We start from the raw sequence: 13,250 nt of genomic DNA, 5'->3' as shown, positions 1-13,250 counted from the left end.
GCAAAACCCTGAGCTGCCGAAGCAGAGTGCTGAACTTAACCACTTGGCCACGGGGCCGGCCCCGCCATTTATTGATACTATATGCCAAGATACATACACACATGCACAGACATACACCATTCTATACCATGAATATGTATGTATGTTCACGTGTATGTGTGTGTATCACTTAATTCTCAGAGCATTTCAACAAGATACTATCCACAGTTTAAGAACGAGGACACAGGCCAAGAGAGTTAAGTAACTGACCCAAGGTCACACAGCTAGTGAACGGTCAATCCAGAAGTCAAGCCCATAGTTTTAACTGTCAAGCTATACTGCCTCACAGCACTCAACTCTTTTTATGTACACAGAAGTTCACTAATACTTTAGTGCTAATATGAGAAGTAATTTTGCTTTTCCCTTGCATATGATTCTTTTTTATTGATTTACTTTTTCACTCCTCAACCCATTGTCATCTGGCTCAGTCTACCAATACTCCACTAAATTTGCCATCATAAAGGCTTCCAATATCCACTAGTTGCCAGATCCCATACTTCCCTCATGCTGCTCACTCTCTCACTGTAATCTCATTCTTAGCATCTACCATGACCTACACACTTAGGCCTCCCAAATCCTTTCTGTACCCTGAGTTCCAAATCTAAATAACCAGCTGCCTGCCTCTCAGACAACTCCATTTGGGTTCTCACAGGAACCTCAAACTCATTGGTTCCAACTCCAAACTCATCTCATGTACTTCCTATGTTGGTAAATAACAGCATCCCTTAGTCACTTATATAGAAATCTAGGAATAATCTTTGACTTCTCCCATACCTACTACATCTGGTCAGGCATCAAGTCCTCAGCATTTCTATTAACTCCCCCTCCTTTCCTGCCCTTGCTCTACTTCAGGTCACTACCATCTTTTAACCTGATGACCACAAAGACCGCAGTCACCTGCAATAGTCAGGTTGGTCTTCCTGCCCATGGTCTTGTTCTGCCTCCAATTTATTCTTAGACTGCTGCTGTTGATTTTCAGTTCAACAAATATTCAGTGAGTACTACTCTGTACTCTCAGGCACCATAATAGGGGCTGGAGCTATGAGGGACGATAAGCCACCATCATTACTCTCAACAAGCTTGCAGTTTAGTGGGTATGACATTCGGTAAATGTTACAAAAGGGATCAGGACCAGATACTATAGAGGTAGGAACAAAAATCCCCTAAAGATTTTCTAGAAAGAGTCATGTCTTAAGCTGAGTCCTAAAGGGTGAGCAAGAGTTAACAATTTAGGAGGATGGAGACAGAAGATAGAAGAGAGGAGATGCAGTTTGGTGCTGTCAGTGGGAACAGCAAGTAGTTCCATAAGGCAGGACTGTGAAGTCTGAGTGGATAAAAGCAGACACGACAGAGATTACTGGGGAAGAAAAGAAGTCTTGTCTCACTGATGCAGTTGGAAGTATTACGTAGATTTACCGTTCAATTTCCTTTTCATTCCCCTCTCTGCGAAATCGCTCAATATATTCTTTGCTATGTTGTTCTTGTGTGTGACACTGCTCTTCAAATATTTTAATTGTTTCATTAAAAGCTTCAATTGCAGTCCTCTTCATCTGTATTTCCTGTAGGAGAGAAAAAGCAAAGACATATACTTCATTACTTTATTTGTTTTTTTTGTCACCTTGGTCTTAAAACAAATCTTATAATTCTAGTTACAATTCCATATAGGGCCAAAGTAAGAGGGCTAAAACAGGACCCTTTATTTGACTCCTACCCTTATTACTTATATAAAAAATACATCATCCAAACCCTAAAATAAGAATAACTATTACCTGGAATATAGCTGCGAATCACAGAAAGGCCTCTGAGTTGCTAAGAGAGATTAACCCCTAAAGGCACTAAAGGAGTGAAAGGATGGAGGGGAGGAGTCCATGCACCAACGTGCAAAGCCTTATTCCCCGAAGAGCCCTCTAGAGTCTATTTATGCTTACTTTCATTTCTAAAGCCTGTAGTTTTCCAAACAGATTCATCAGTAGATTAATCTGATTAGAAGCAGAAGATGAAAATGGAAAGAACAGCTGCTAAAATCATATGTAGAATAAGAAGAAAAAGTAAAACTCCACAAAACAAAAGCCCAGTGGGCTAAAGCATTCAGTACTGGGGTAAGGAGTTCTACACATCTTGATGAGCTTTGAGGGTATCTGTGGACTTTAGCATCTGAATCACGATTTCCCCAAAATCTTCAAAGAGGATTAAACTTTGTTCAATTTATTTTGGAAAGTCAAGAAATATGTATAAAGGTTGAGAAAGACTGCTATCCAGACTGCTTACAATTTTAAAAGTTTTGGTGCTTACAGGATAATTCCTCAATTTCAACAAATGATTATTGAGAATCCACCACACAGACAGTACCATATGGTGATAAAGAAATTCATAAAACATGGAGCCTGCCCTCCAGGATTCAGAATACACAGGTAAAATAGATTTCTGAACTCTAATAAGATTTGGTTTCATGTCATGGTAGAGGCAATCAGCTGGGATGAATTAGTTATTTACTGCTTTACAGAGGCTTCATAGAAGAGGCGACATTTAAGCTAAGTCTTAAAGAATTGGGGTACGGAAAGAAAATGCAACACTGCACATAGATGGCATGGCAAGGCGTATACACGAAATAATAGGGGATGTTCATGGATCAGCAGTTGCTCAGTAGAGCTGGAACATACGGAGATTTGCAGATGAGGGAGGTTAGAATTTTATGATGCTCCCTATAGTTGAAGTTATTATCATACATATCTCAAATAGTACTGTGAATGGACTGAAATGCCTGTATCTAAATATCTAACTACAACTTCTACAACTCTCAGATCATAGTGGAGGGTCTTGGCTCCCTTGCAAGGTTAGAAATTACCTATAAAGCTCTGGTCCTGTAAGTTTCAAAGAAAACACCAATAATTTACACTTTACTAACACTGGTAAATGTCTTGTTAGGTAGGCAGCAAAGGGAAAAGTATTTGATATTATTGCCAAAGCAGCAGCCCTTCCACAAACAATGCCACTATACACCACCACCAAAATTATACACCAACCTGTATCCAAACTCCTTCTCTCCCTTCTCCCTTTGTCTACATGTACCCTGGGTCCCACCTCCTCTTCCTTTCTCAGGCACTTCATTCATTCCATTACATTAGCCAGCCCCTCTTCCATCATAAACTCTCTCAGTCTAACAGCTCCTTCTCATCAGCATACAAACAAGTTCTAATAACACCACTCTGAAAAAAATCCCTTAACCCTAAATTCTCTTCTAGTCACAGTTAAGCTTCTTGAAAGAGTTGTTTATATGGGCTGTCTCTCTTTGCTCACCTCTCACTGACACCCCTACTCATTCTATTCTGGCTGCTGTACTCACCATTCCACAGAGACTGCTCTTTCCAAGTCACCAATGATCTCATTGCCAAATTCCTATCTTTTATCCCAATCCATCACTAAATCCTATCACTTCTCCTCCTAATTATATGTAGTCTAGATGACAAATATCCCCACATGCAGTCTATTCTCACCCCATGCCAACTCTGACAGGATACACCATCTCTTCCCATTCTCTGGGAAGAATTCAGTTCCACCAAAGCAATCTAGATTTTATCTAAGATTTCACAGAAAAACCAGAGGAGGTCTATAACATGTATAAACACTATAACACTTTAAAACAGAGATGCCCGTTCTTTACTCACCCTTTAACACTTAGCATCCCAGCACCTCTCAGGTACTGCTAATCTCTGGGTCCCTCCCGCTCTTCCCCTGCCTCCCAAAGCCTTTTAAGCCTCCATGGCTCTTCTCTGCTCAGCCCCATCTCAAGTCTTGCTCTCAATTCTCACATAGAGAAATTTAGTCCTCTTCCAGCTTCGACCTAGTGGTTTTTTGGTTGCGTCTATCTACCCGCATACCCAGCTCCCCAACCTGGGATTCCAAGCCCAGAACCCAGTCTCATATCAGCTGCTCAGATTCTGCTGTTAAATCTCCAATATTACTGAGGATATGGGCAGCATGTGGAGCGTTCTCTGCTTTCTCCCGCCCTGACAAGAAAGCAGAAATGCAGCTCTACAGAAGCCAAAGCCACATGCAATAGTGGCTGTTTATTCTAACCTCTGTTTATAGGACGGTTTGCCCTCCCCTAGACTCCAGTTCATAGCATGAGTCTGACTCCAGGCGCCTGCCAAGGATGCAGTGTTTTCGGTTCATTACCTTGCATAAATTCATTCAACAAATAACTGAACACCAGGAGGGATCCGCAATGCCACCAGGCCTGCGGCGGGGATGGAGAGAGCGGTGGTTCTGCTGCTGCATGGTAGCGCGCTGCTTAGTGAGCTTGCAGCAGGCGTCCTGGGGGTCCGGGAAGACCTCGGCCCCAACGAAGGGGTCTTCTCCTAACGGACCCGGGATGCCCCCTCCACGTCCTGGGCTCACCCTCCCCCAGGTCAGTCTCAGACCCTTCACCGCAGGCCGACCACGACCCTGACCTCACTGCAGGCCTCCGGCCATGCCGACTCCTCTGCTTGTGTAAGGAGGCCTGGGTGTGGTAGCTGGTGAGAAGGGGGCTGGGGTCTGATCTAAAAGCTTCTTTGGCAGAACGAGCAGCTTGTGTGCGGTCACAGAGCCACAGCTGCAAGATCTCATTTGCAGGCCATTAGGCCCTGGGAGCCACCAACTCTCAGCTCTTTGGGGGCATTTTGCAGAGATGTCATCTCTCCGATGCCACCTTTCCCAAAGGATTACATGTCATCCCCCCGAAAAAAGATTGTCAAAATAAAGGCACAGTCTCATTCTAAATAATAATAATTGGTCACTAACTATATGCCAGGCATTATTTGAAACATTTCGGATACACCAGCTTAGATAAAGATTTCTGCCCTCCTGGAACTTACAGTTTAGGGGGCTACAAGAACACTAAATAACAGACACAATAAATTCATAAATTATACAATTTCTTAGAAGGGAAGAAGTATTATGGAAAAAAGAAAAGTAGAGTGAGAAAGGAAACTGCAATGCGAGTTACAATTTTAAACAAAGTTGTCAGGCAGGCCGCACTGAGATGACAGCTTGAAGGAGGTAAGAGGGTTAAGCCAGGTGACTATCTGGGAGGAAAGTGTTTTAGGCCAGGAAATAGCCAGTGCAAACACTCGGAAGGTAGGAAGCAGTATATTCAAGGAACAGCAAGGAGGCTAGTGTGGTGGGAGCACAGAGAGGAAGAGAGTTGTAAGTAAGGAGGTCAGAGAGGAAGAGGGGCATAGATCATACTGGGCATTGTAGAAAGGACTCTGGCTTTTACTCTGTGTAAAATGTAGAATCAGAGATAGGTCTTAAACAAAGCAGTGCTGTGATATTACCCATGTTTTACAAGTATCACTTAGCTGCTATGCTGAGAATTGATCAGGGGGAAGGGAACAGACATAAGGGCAAGAAGACCAGTTAGGAGGTTTCTGTGGTATATTAAGGCAAGAAATGATAATAGCTTAGGTCAAGGTATTGGCAATGGATGTGGTGAGAAGGCATTGAATTCTGGGTATATTCTAAAAGTAAAGTCAACAGGAATTACTGATGGATTGGATGCAAGGTGTAAAAGCAAGAGTCTAGGATAACTTCAGGGCTTTTGGCCTGAGCAAGAAGAAGGATGTGTTTGCTCTGACCTGGGATAGGGAAAGCAAAGAGTAGAACAGCCTTGAGGTGGAATATCAGAGTTCAATTTTGGAAATGTTAAGTTTGAGATATCTACTAAACATCCAAGTGAAGCTGCTGAATAGGCAGTTGGATATATGAGTCTAGAGTTAAGAGTAGTTAGAAGAACCAAAGATATAACTTTGGGAATTACTGGCATATAGGTGGTATGTAAAGCCATAAGTCTGTTTGAGATTACCAGAGAGTGAATGAGTAAGTAGAAAAGAGAAGAGGACCAAGATTAAAGAGGAAAAATCAACAAAGATGACAGACAGAACTACCAGGGAGATCAAACTCACAGTCATCTCTGCTTATTTTCAGATCTGGAAATTCCATTTAAGATTATTATTATGGGTTCCTGTTCCATCTCTGATCTATAGAAATATTCATATTCTTCTTACATATAGCCATGTGCTTTTAATGTTCATTATTTTTTAGTGTGAGTTATAACATAACAAGTGCATAAAACAGATGCACAGCTTAACAAATTATTACAAAATGAACATCCTCCACCAGCACCCCAGAATTCCCTGTGTATCCTTTCTGGATCACAACTCCCTGCCTCCCCCGACTCTACCTCTCCCACCTTGGTGATAAACCCTACCCTGTCCTTTATGACGATCATTTCCTTGTTATTCTTTATGGCTTTATCAGTTTACATTCTCATCCAAAATAAAAAAGTTAACATTTGCCTGGTTTTGTACCTTATATAAATAAGACTCACATGTATTCTTTTGCATCTTTTACTCAATAATCTTTGTGAGATTAAACACAGTGTTGTAAATGCCCTTTAAATAAATATAAACACACAAATATAGTAATCCATCATTGCTTTGTCTGATGCAGAAGAAAGGGATTAAAGTACACCATTTTGAATAATGAACATTGTGTTTAACAAATATTGTCAGAGTACTTCAAACTTTTGAAGAAGAGGGCCTCATCTCTCCCTCTGTGTTTCTAGAGTCAAGCATAGTATCACACCTAGAGTAGGTATTCGATAAATGTTTTTGAATGGTTATACTGACCTTTATTTTTCACCTGATCCTCTGTTTCTCTCTCACACACTTACTCAAATTTAGCTGGGGTTGTCATTATCTCCATCTTGCAGATGGGAACTTGAAGCACAGACAGGCTCTCAAGGGATACAACCAGTTTTTAACATAACCAGGATTAGAAAATAAATCTCCTAGAGGCCAGCCCCATGGCTTAGTGGTTAAGTTCACACACTCCACTTCTGCAGCCAGGGTTCAGTTCCCAGGCACAGACCTACATCACTCATCAGCAGCCATGCTGTGGCAGTGACCCACATACAAAATAGAGGAAGACTGGCACAGATGTTAGCTCAGGGCAAATCTCCCTCAGCAAAAAATAAATTCATTAAAAAAAAAATAATAATTTTTTTAAAGAAAATAAATCTCCTAAATTCCAATTCAGTTTATTCTATATATTTTTAAGAAGGTAATAAATGTGCACAGAAAAAGACAAATCAAATAATATAAAAGAATATTCAGCAAAGAGTAAGTTTCCTTAATTATCTTTATTTTATCCTTAATTATCTCACTGCTTTAATTATCCTCCCCAGAGAATACACCTAGTTTCTGACCATAGATATTCTGAGCACATATAAATATATATCACCCTCCACACTCTTTTTCTTTTTTTAACCATAAATGACAGCATACCATGTACAATTTTCTGTACCTTGCTTTCTTTTATGTAATAAATCTTGAAATCACTCAAAATCAGTAAATATAAACCTCACTCATTCTTTTTGATGGTTATAGCATAACTTTATTTCATTTTGTTTTAAAAAGAAGAAATGCCATTTTTGTTATATAAAATAATATATGCATATTATTTCTATTATTATTTCCTTCTTTCTATTTTAATTGTATTTTTACCAAATCCCTCTAATTCTACCATTCAAAACATCCCAGTATATTCTCATAAAGTCTTACCTTCAGGTGAGTGGGTACACCCTCAGCTGACAAATCACATTGCACACACAATTCTACATGCTGTCTCCTTTTACCCGAAACTAGATCCTAAGCATTTCTCAAGTCATTAGGAACTCCTAAGAAGCCCTTAATAACTGCAGTTGCCTCTGGGGAATGAGGACTTTTACCCTGTATGCTATAATTCATAGAGAATTCAGCAATAATTTATACTGACTTTAACATACAAATTTACATAACTTTTGCACTTTCTAAATATCAAAAAGTTTTAAAATAATTTCTGAAAAACTAATTAAACAGCTATAAAACCTTCTATTATATGTATGATCATTTCACCATCCCCTAATGCTGACCACTTATGATGATTCAATCTGAAGCAGCTCAGTAACTTTTTCCCTACTTTACCCCAAACACTGCCCTCATCACAGATAATTCATCTGGAAAAGCTAAAGGAATACAGAGAAGCTGAAATTTGCAGTGTAAAAAAAGCATACACACACACAGGCACACCACAAGTATCCAGGTAGAGAGAAATAAAGGTTATTAAAATTATTCTGAATAACTAATTAACCAATTAAAAAAACCCTGAAAATAAAATGGAATCAAACATCTTACATAGGAAAATGGACCATTAAAGCATTTCTGGCCACTGTAATCCCACACCTTTTCCCAATCAATACTCTATCTCATTTCTAATCTGTAATTCTCACAGGCCAATATCCCCTAATAAGCCCCACAAGTCGTGAGGTTCCTGGTGCAGACTCTACCTTTACATTGCCCACCACAGACACTATCAAGGGCTTTGGGGCTGAGACAATCAAGAACATAAACACCAGGGTCAAAACAAGACACCTGAGTTACAGTAATACTGGAATAGTTGATAGCTGACTAACCCTTCCACAGCTAGCAATTACAAACTATAAACAAAGATACAAAAAACAAGTATTTCACATTACAGTCAAATTGTCAAAAGACAGAGAATCTTGAAAGCAGCAAGACAGAAGCAACTCATTGTGTACAAAGGATCCTCAATAAAATTAATAGCTGATTTCCCATCAGAAACCAGGAAGACCAGAAGGCACTGGGATAACATATTTATGGTCCTGAAAGAAAAAAAAACCTGTCAACCAATAATTCTATATCCAGCATAACTGTCCTTCAAGAATGAAGGAGAAATTAAGATATTCCAGATAAACGAAAGTTGAGAGAGTTCATTACCACTAGATCTGCCCTACAAGAAATGCTAAAAAGACTCCTTCAGGCTGAAATGAAATGACACTAGAGAGTAACTCAAAACCACATAAAGAAATAAAGTAAAGGTAACTGCATAGGTAAATAAAAGACAGGATTATTGTACTTTTGGTTTAGAATTATTTTTTCTACATGATTTAAAGGACAAATGCATAAAACAATAGTTATAAACCTATGTTAATTGGTATACAATGTATAAAAATGTAATCTGTGATAATAACAATAGAAAGGAAGAAAGACAAAGATGCATAGGAGCAGTGTTTATATACTATTGAAAACTTATTCAGTAAGTTAGCATTATTCAAACTAGGTTGTTACGCATTTCAGACATTAATTATAATCTCCAAGGTATCTACTAAGAAAAACTAAAAAATATACAGAAACGGAAAGAAGTGGGGAATCAAAAAGGTACACTAAAAAAAAATCAATTAAATACAAAAAAAGCCAGTAATGGAAGAACTGAAAAACAAAATCGTGTAAGACACACAGAAAACTAACTGCTAAAACCAGAAATCAGTCCTTCCTTATCATTAATCAGTAATTATTTTAAATGTAAGTGGATTAAACTCTCCAACTAAATGGTAGAGACTGGTAAACAGATTTTACAAAGAAAAAAACAACCAACGATCCACCCAGATGCTATCTACAAGAGACTCACTTCAGATGCAAAGACACAAAGGGTTGAAAGTAAAAGGATGGAAAAACATATTCCACACAAATATGAAGATAAAGAGAGTGGCGGTGGCTATATTGTTATCAAACAAAATAGATGTTAAGTCAAAAGAGGCTAAAAGAGACAAAGAAGGACATTACATACTGATAATGGTTCACTACATCAAGAAGATAAAACAGTTATATAGAGAGAATTTCTGGTTTCCAGTTCTGCATATCAGAAGCTTGGAAGTCACCACTCCATCCAAAAAACAAGTAAAAAGCTGAACAGACTCAAAAAGCAACAACTCTTCTAGGATCTGTAAGAGAGGTGCTCATAAGCAGAAACCACTGCAGAAACCAGTAGCAGGGTAGGAAAACATAAACTGCACTTGACAAATTGCTGGAGACTCAGGGTAGGCAACTCTGACAGATAAAAACTCCAGGGAAACCCAGTCAAAAGAGACCCCCAAAATTTTCTGAGATTTACCTCTAGGAGCTCAATCAGGTTCTCATAGTAAATACTGGAGAAAAATTCCCTCACATTTCCAGCAGAAGGAGAAGAAAAGGAACCATTTTGAAATATGCCAGAGCACACTGTTCTTAGCAAGGCCTGACCTCAGGAGAAACTAGTTAACCAGAGCCTAGCTTCCTGCAGTATTATCAGAGCCTAACTGACCTGGGAGAAGGAAAATACGCAACTCCAATCCACTCTAGCCATCCTCTCCCATCTAAGGGTGGAGGAAAAAACCCTGAGAAACACTTGTGAAGTTATAGTCCAGAGGCGTAGACTCCCTAAAAGACTGCGACCCAGTCCTGGAGCTATAGAGTGCTTCCCTCTCCCACACCTCACCACCATCATTAAAGGCCGAATTACAGCAGTTTCTTTTACTCAGTACAGCCTTTCTGGCTATCAAGAAAAAATCGCAAAGCATACCAAAAGCCAAAAACACAATTTGAAGAGATAGATCAAGCATCAGAACTCGACATAGCAGGGATGTTGGAATTATCAGACCGGGAATTTAAAATAACTAAGATTAATATACTACTGACTCTAATGGATAAAGCAGACTGAATGTAAGAACAGATGGCCAATGTATGCAGAGAAACAAAAATACCAACTGGACATAGCTGAAGCAAGAATCCCTGCTCTGAACTTGAGGATATCTCATTAGAAACCTCCAAAACTGAAAAGCAAAGAGAACAAAGACTGAAAAAAACAGAACAGAACATCCAAGAACTTTGGGACAACTGCAAAAGGTGTAACACACATGCAATGGGAATACCAGAAGGGAGGAGAAGAAAAAGAGAAACATATATGCACCTAACAACAGAGCCCCAAAATAAATGAAGCAAAAATTGACAGAATTAAAGGAGGAATGGACAGTTTGACAGTTCTACAATAATAGTTGAAGACTTCAATACCACACATTCAATAATGAATAGAACTACCAGATGAAAGATGAATAAAGAAATAGAGAACTTGAGCAACTCCATAAACCAATTAGACCTAACGGACATATACAGAACACTCTACAAAACAACAGCAGAATACACACTCTTCTCAAGTACACATGGAATATTCTCCATGATAGATCACAACAGGCTATAAAACAAGTCTTAATACATTTTAAAAGACTGAAGTCATATGAAGTATCTTTCTAAACCACAAAGACATGAAACTAGAAATCAAAAATAGAAGAAAAACAAGAAAACCCCCAAGACGTGGAAATTAAACAACACGTTCTTAAACCACCAATGGGTCAAAGAAGAAACAACAAGAGAAATTAGAAAATACCTTGAAATAAACAAGAACAAAAACACAGCATATGGGATGCAGCAAAAGCAGTGCTTGAGGGAAATTTATACTATAAACACTTACATATGGAAAAAAGATATCAAATCAATAACCTAACTATATACCTTAAGAAACTAGAAAAAGAAGAGCAAACTAAGCCCAAAGCTACCAGAAGGAAGGAAATAATAAAGAGTAGAGGAGAAATAAATAAAATAGAGAATAGAAAAATAGAGAAAATCAACCAAATAGAGGAAAAAACCCAAAAACTTTGAAAAGATCAACAAAATTGACAAACCATTTGTTTGACTGACTAAGAAAAGCAGAGAAGACTCAAATTACTAACATCAGAAATTACAGAGGGGACATACTACCAACTTTACAGAAATAAAAAGGATTATAAGAAAATGCTATAAACAACTACAAGCAAACAAACTAGATAACCTAGATGAAATGGACAGATTCCTGGAAGCACACAAACTACCAAAACTGACTCAAGAAGTAACAGAAAATCTGAACAGAACTATGATAACCAGTAAGGAAACTGAATCAGTAATCAAAAACTTCCCACCAAAGAAAAGCCCAGAACCAGATGGCTTCATTAGTGAATCTACCAGACATTTCAAGAAGTATCAACAACAATTCTTCTCAAACTCTTCCAAAAAACAGAAGAGGAGGGAACACTTCCTAACTCATTCGATGAGGACATCATTATTCTGATACTGAAGCCAGACCAAGAGACAACAAGAAAAGAAAACACAAAGAAAATGTCCCTTATGAATACAGATGCAAAGATCTTCAACAAAATACTAACAAATTAAATTCAGCAGCATATTAAAAGGACTATAACTATACACCATTACCACATGGAATTTATCCCAGGAGTGCAAGGGGGGTTCAACAAATGAAAATCAGTCAATATAATACACAACATTAATAGAATGAAGGGGAAAAAAACGTAATCATCTTAACTGACACAGAGAAAGCATTTGACAAAATCCAACACCCTTGCACAATAAAAACATTCAATAAACTAAGAACAAAAGGAAACTTTTTCAACATGATAAAGGCCACTGTTGTAGACTAAACAGCGTTCCCAAAAAAGATACGTTCAAGTCCTAACCCCAAGGATCTTAGAATATGATCTTATTAGGAGATAGGGCCTTTGCAGATGTAATTAGTAAATTAAGATGAAGTCATACTGAATTAGAGTGGGCCCTAATCCAATGACTTGTATCCTTATAAGAAGAAAAAACAGACACAGAGGGAGAATGCCATTGATAATGGAGGCAAAGATTGAAGTGATGCGTCTACAATACAAGAAATGCCAAGGATTGCCAGCAACCACCAGAAACTAAGAAAAAGCAAGGAAGGATCCTCCTCAGAGCCTTCAGAGATAGAACGGCCCCTACCAACACCTTGATTTTGGACTTCCAGCCCCCAGAACTGTGAGACAATAAATTTCTGTTGTGTTTGGCCACCCAGTTTGTGGTACTTAGTTACAGCAGACCTAAGAAAGTAACACAGCCATACACGAAAAACCCAAAGCCAACATCACACTCAGTGGTGAAATGGAGAGCTTTCCACCTAAATCAGGAACAAGACAAGGATGCCACTTTTCACCATTTCTATTCAACATAGTACTTGAAGTTCTAGCCAGAGCAGTTAGGCAATAAAAAAAAATACAAGACATCCAAACGGGAAAAGAAGAAAAACTCTCTCTTTCTCTTTCTTTCTTTTTTTTTTTTTTTTTGAGGAAGATTAGCCCTGAGCTAACTGCTGCCAATCCTCCTCTTTTTGCTGAGACAGACTGGCCCTGAGCTAACATCTGTGCCCATCTTCCTCTACTTTATATGTGGGATGCCTGTCACAGCATGGCTTGCCAAGTAGTGCCATGTCCACACCTGGGATCT

General features: G+C 38.7%; 1 protein-coding gene across 2 annotated transcripts in view; it reads right to left on the bottom strand.

Annotated features, from left to right (window-relative positions):
• PIK3R3 (phosphoinositide-3-kinase regulatory subunit 3) overlaps window positions 1–13,250 on the bottom strand; it is a 108,577-nt gene that overhangs the window by 20,923 nt on the left and 74,404 nt on the right. For both annotated transcript variants that reach the window (XM_070510009.1, XM_014827866.3), the window contains exon 6: window positions 1,456–1,598. In XM_070510009.1, coding sequence (XP_070366110.1) covers window positions 1,456–1,598 — 143 coding nt within the window. The remainder of the gene's footprint in view (window positions 1–1,455; window positions 1,599–13,250) is intronic.

The sequence above is a fragment of the Equus asinus genome, chromosome 5, assembly GCF_041296235.1.
Source record: "Equus asinus isolate D_3611 breed Donkey chromosome 5, EquAss-T2T_v2, whole genome shotgun sequence".
NCBI lineage: Eukaryota > Metazoa > Chordata > Mammalia > Perissodactyla > Equidae > Equus > Equus asinus.
This window is presented reverse-complemented; position numbering and strand designations above follow the sequence as displayed.